Genomic DNA, 4,637 nt, shown 5'->3' on the forward strand with positions numbered 1-4,637 from the left:
TAAATGTTATGACCTTAACACTGCCAGGCCTAAATGATATGGCCAAAAACCATTAACCTGGCTGATGGCAGCGGTTATTTATAAAGCTTGCTAGCTGGCGGAGAGATAGGAGAAGAGTAAGAAAGAACACTGGGGTGTTTGGGACAATGAGAGAGAGAGAGAGAGAGAGAGAGAGAGAGAGAGAGAGAGAGAGAGAGAGAGAGAGAGAGAGAGAGAGAGAGAGAGAGAGAGAGAGAGAGAGAGAGAGAGAGAGAGAGAGAGAGAGAGAGAGAGAGAGAGAGAGAGAGAGAGAGAGAGAGAGAGAGAGAGAGAGAGAGAGAGAGAGAGAGAGAGAGAGAGAGAGAGAGAGAGAGAGAGAGAGAGAGAGAGAGAGAGAGAGAGCGCGAGAGAGCAGAGAAAGTAAATGCATTGTGGTACAGTAGCCATCACTTCCCTCACATTCAAATCTAAATTGTCCATGTCAGAATTACAACTTGCTAGACAGGTTTTGGTCTGTCATGTTCTTTATCACACTGAGTGTGATGTCAGTATTGGACAATGCATTTAAGCCCTTTCTTTATATTTATAATTAAAATAAAATGAAATAAAACGAAATATCTTTATTTATATTTACTTATACATATTTTAATATATATTTTTATATTTTATTTTATATAATAGATGTATTTATTTATTTTGCCATATTTATATTTTTGTGTATATTGGTGATCATCTGGGTTACTGTGATCATTACCTGAAGTTCATACTTTACCCTCCTTTTTACTTTACCACTGCACACTATGACTGTCTGCAGTACTACTCTGGTAATGGAATTTTTAAAGAAAATCCAAATTAGACTGACACAGGTTCAAAGTTCAATCAAACTAAATAGAAAACTAAAATTGCAGCATCAACCATAATGGTGTCAAAGAATCCCATTTGATGTATGGAAGCATGGAGGGATCAGACTGAGAGGTGGGGTTGACATCTGGAGTGAGCTTCACTGACGGATGGGTTGGGTGAGTGAGTGGGGCGAGAGCAGAAGGAAGGGGTATATAAGGTCAGGTTTGGTACAGGTCAGGTCATAGCACATCTTGGAGTTTGGTATTGGTATCGTCGCACAGGATATTAACTGCTGGTAGGTATAGTTATATTCTTTATGCTTATTAGTTATAATTTATAACACTGGAATTTCTTTCTACCAATTTACACTACAAGTCTACAACAAAGTGTAAGTGTAAGCTGGAAAATTAAGACACTGATATTTTTGTGAATTTGTGAATGAGATAAAGTTGAAAATTCAAATAATAAATTCAAATAGCCTGTTCTGTGTTTACTGTAGGAATACAGCAGAGATGGTCAATCCTTTTCAAACACCAGATAGGGGACTTGATGGACTGATTTTTGGGACCAGGCAAATTTGTGCCAGTCAGTCAAGGAGTAGTTTCTGATCCACCTCTCAGTTATTATCTCTGATTCAGGATGTGAAGATAATTAGCTGGTATAAAAGGTCACTTTAAACAAAACAGCCTGTAAACATGAAGACAAATATTTGTTGTAATGTCAAAGTCAGTGTCCTTGATAATCAACACAATTTGACGTGACATTTAGCTGATACCTTTGTTCTATATATGTTTTTCATTACCTTGACAAGGACTGAAATGAATAATGTGAGCTCAGTGAGAATTATTAATCCACCATAATAACTCCCCAGACTTTACCCTCTTATATTATTTACAATTTCACCTTGAACACATCTCACCTCATTATAAAGTCATTGAGTGTGAGGACGGCTAATGTAATCTATCCTGCTCTTCAGAGTAATGACTTCTGTGTTTCGCCTCAGAGCCACGGTCCTCATGGCTGCTGACATGCTGGTTTCCCCAGCAACTCTCTCTCTCTCTCTCTCTCTCTCTCTCTCTCTCTCTCTCTCTCGCTCCTTCATAATTTCGTCTTTTCATAATTTCACACAAACTGATACTATATGATGTTTTTTCCTGCTTTTTCCTCCCACAGTTCTTGGCAGTATAGCTGACTTCATTATATGTTTCTCACGTTCTCTTTATTTTCTCAACCCTCACAGTTTACCCTAAGAGTTAGGAAGTAATACAGTATGTTATGGACGGTGTCCTTATGTATATATATAGAGGGAGTAGGCATGTGCTGTTTGTGTGTTCTGTAGAGCTGTGGCCTTTTGGGCATTAGGAATGGTGTAGAGCTGGTGGCAGAGCTCTGGTTCATTAGAATTGTTCTTTAGTGGAATCATAGTATCTTTTGGTGTTCATTATCTTTTGTGTACATTTCTGTTTTGTTCCTAACCCGTGTATTTTGTTCTCTTGTGTCACCCAGCCTATGGTGATTGTTTTTCTTGTATATTAATCTTTTGTTTCACACACAGGGACATTGAGGACAGGAAGATACCCTGGGGTCTATATTTTGCATCACGTAGGTATACTGTTAAAGACACCAGTCTTAGAAGTGAGCACCGCCACCTGTACTTTTGGGCGTCCGCGCCTGTAAGGGGGGGTGGGCTTTAATTTCCTTTTGATATTTCATTTGGTGCCACTGGTAGGTCCTCCTTGTTGCTGAGTTTTGTGTTTTGTGAAATAAATATTATTATTTTGCAAATTGTTTCTTGGGTTTTGTGTCGCTGCACCCTCACCTACTCTGTCTGTGGCCTTGTGTTGCATCTCCCCACTGGGGTGCGTAACACAGTATCATTCAAATAATGTTCTTTTGTCTAAGTAGCCTGCGACAACCTTTTTCTTTTTTTAACATCCTCCCTCCTCACAACGTTCTTCACTTTGACAAGTTCAGTTCACAAGTTAAAAAGTAAAATATTTGTATAATAACGTTGATGGAATATTTACGACTCCTTCTCTTGTTTCAAGCTCCTCAGATCATGGCTGACTTTGATTTGGTTCTGAAGTGCTGGGGTCCAGTGGAGGCTGACTATACCACCTTTGGAGGCTTAGTGTTAAACCGGTATGGATATGATATTGCAACACATGTACAGCATGGTACATTAGGATATAGCATACAATGTGGGGTCCAGGATCCCTAAAGAATCCAAACACTAGAATAATCTTTGTCTATTGGCTTGCAATGGAGCAATGATTCGCCTAGCACTGAGAAACCTTTGGGAAACAGAACCCGGACCCAATTAATAATGACTCAACAAACATGAACATGGCCTGGCCGGCCCAAGTTGTTGTGTTTGATGCCTTTGCTAAATGTATGGTAATATGCACATTGTTTAGGAAGGTTGTAGTTATTATGGTCGGATAACTAAAAAATCTAAACGTTTTGTTCTCAAATATAATTCTGGTCCTATTTCCCTTTGCTGTCCTTTGTCTGTCTGCCTATACTGTATGTCGCTCTTTCTCCAACTCACTCTCCCCTTCTCCTCTCTGCAGTTTATTCAAAGAGCACCCAGAAACTCAGAAGTTGTTTCCTAAGTTTGAAGGCATTTCCCAAGGTGACCTGGGGGGCAACTCAGCAGTTGCTGCCCACGGTGCCACTGTCCTGAAGAAGCTGGGTGAGCTGCTTAAGGCTAAAGGCAACCATGGTGAAATTCTCAAACCCCTGGCCACCACTCACGCCAAAACACACAAGATCGCCCTCAACAACTTCAAGGTCAGTCTGCTTTACTTGCCGAAAGTCACTGTGTGGATGTTTTGCCAAATCAAATGTCACTGGTTCTCTTATCGTACCCAGTCTCCCTTATTCCCTCATCTGTGACCTTATTTTAACTTTGTTTCAACATGTTCTTCTTCCTTGTAGTCAATCTATTAGTCTATTAGTCTATTAGTGAAACGACTTTCTGAACCTCAACCTGATGTGAAATTCCCTTTCCTCCTATATCAGCTGATTACTGAGATCATCGCCGCGGTGATGGGTGAGAAGGCGGGGCTTGATGCCGGTGGACAGGAAGCCCTGAGGAAGGTGATGGCGATTGTCATCGGCGATATCGATGTCACTTACAAAGAGCTGGGATTCACTGGCTAAACCTCAGATCTCGACGGCCTCAACCACAGGGGTCATGCAAGTGACTACGGATACAAGACAACAGCAGTCTTCAGAATGGGTTTTGTAGAATATAGCCCTGTTTGGGACTAGCAAAAACCAAGTTTTGTTAACTGAAATAAAACATTTTAGTTAAAAGAAATAAAAAAATGTAATAACTGAAAGGATATTGTGTACTTACAAAATTAACAATGTTTTTAGAAATATACAGAACATTTCTTTAGTTTTAGTCTTGGTCAACACTGGTACATTGGTACATTATGTTTACTGAGACTGGGATGTGTACATGACTGTGAGTTAATTGCGTTCACAGAGTGATATGTTTGTATTACAAAAATACCTATTCTGAACTTCTCTTAAATATTGCCACTGACAAATACCACCCACATTACAATAAACTAAAAACAAAAACAAATACTGAAACTAATAAAAACTAAACAAAAACTAAGCAATTTAAAACAATAAAAACACATTTGTGTTTGAAACATTTTCGACAGACAGCCCCATGACGGTCTGAATGGAATAGGTCTATAGGTTTAATGAACATCTAAACTAAAATTGCAGTGGAATAATGGAAATTAGATGCAATAATTACCCTAGGAATAGGTAGGGAGTTATTTATAACTGTTTTA

At 39.3% G+C, this 4,637-nt stretch overlaps 1 protein-coding gene across 1 annotated transcript; it reads left to right on the top strand.

Annotated features, from left to right (window-relative positions):
* Positions 1-2,876: 2,876 nt before the first annotated feature.
* Positions 2,877-3,987, top strand: mb (myoglobin; the record flags this gene model as incomplete). The annotated part of the gene is made up of 3 exons (XM_084319079.1): positions 2,877-2,964; positions 3,396-3,615; positions 3,847-3,987. Exons 1-3 carry the CDS (start codon positions 2,882-2,884, stop codon positions 3,985-3,987), a joined length of 444 nt encoding a protein of 147 aa, XP_084175205.1. The 5' UTR covers positions 2,877-2,881.
* Positions 3,988-4,637: the final 650 nt, after the last annotated feature.

This window comes from Notolepis coatsorum, assembly GCF_963971535.1.
Source record: "Notolepis coatsorum genome assembly, chromosome: 7".
Lineage (NCBI taxonomy): Eukaryota > Metazoa > Chordata > Actinopteri > Aulopiformes > Paralepididae > Notolepis > Notolepis coatsorum.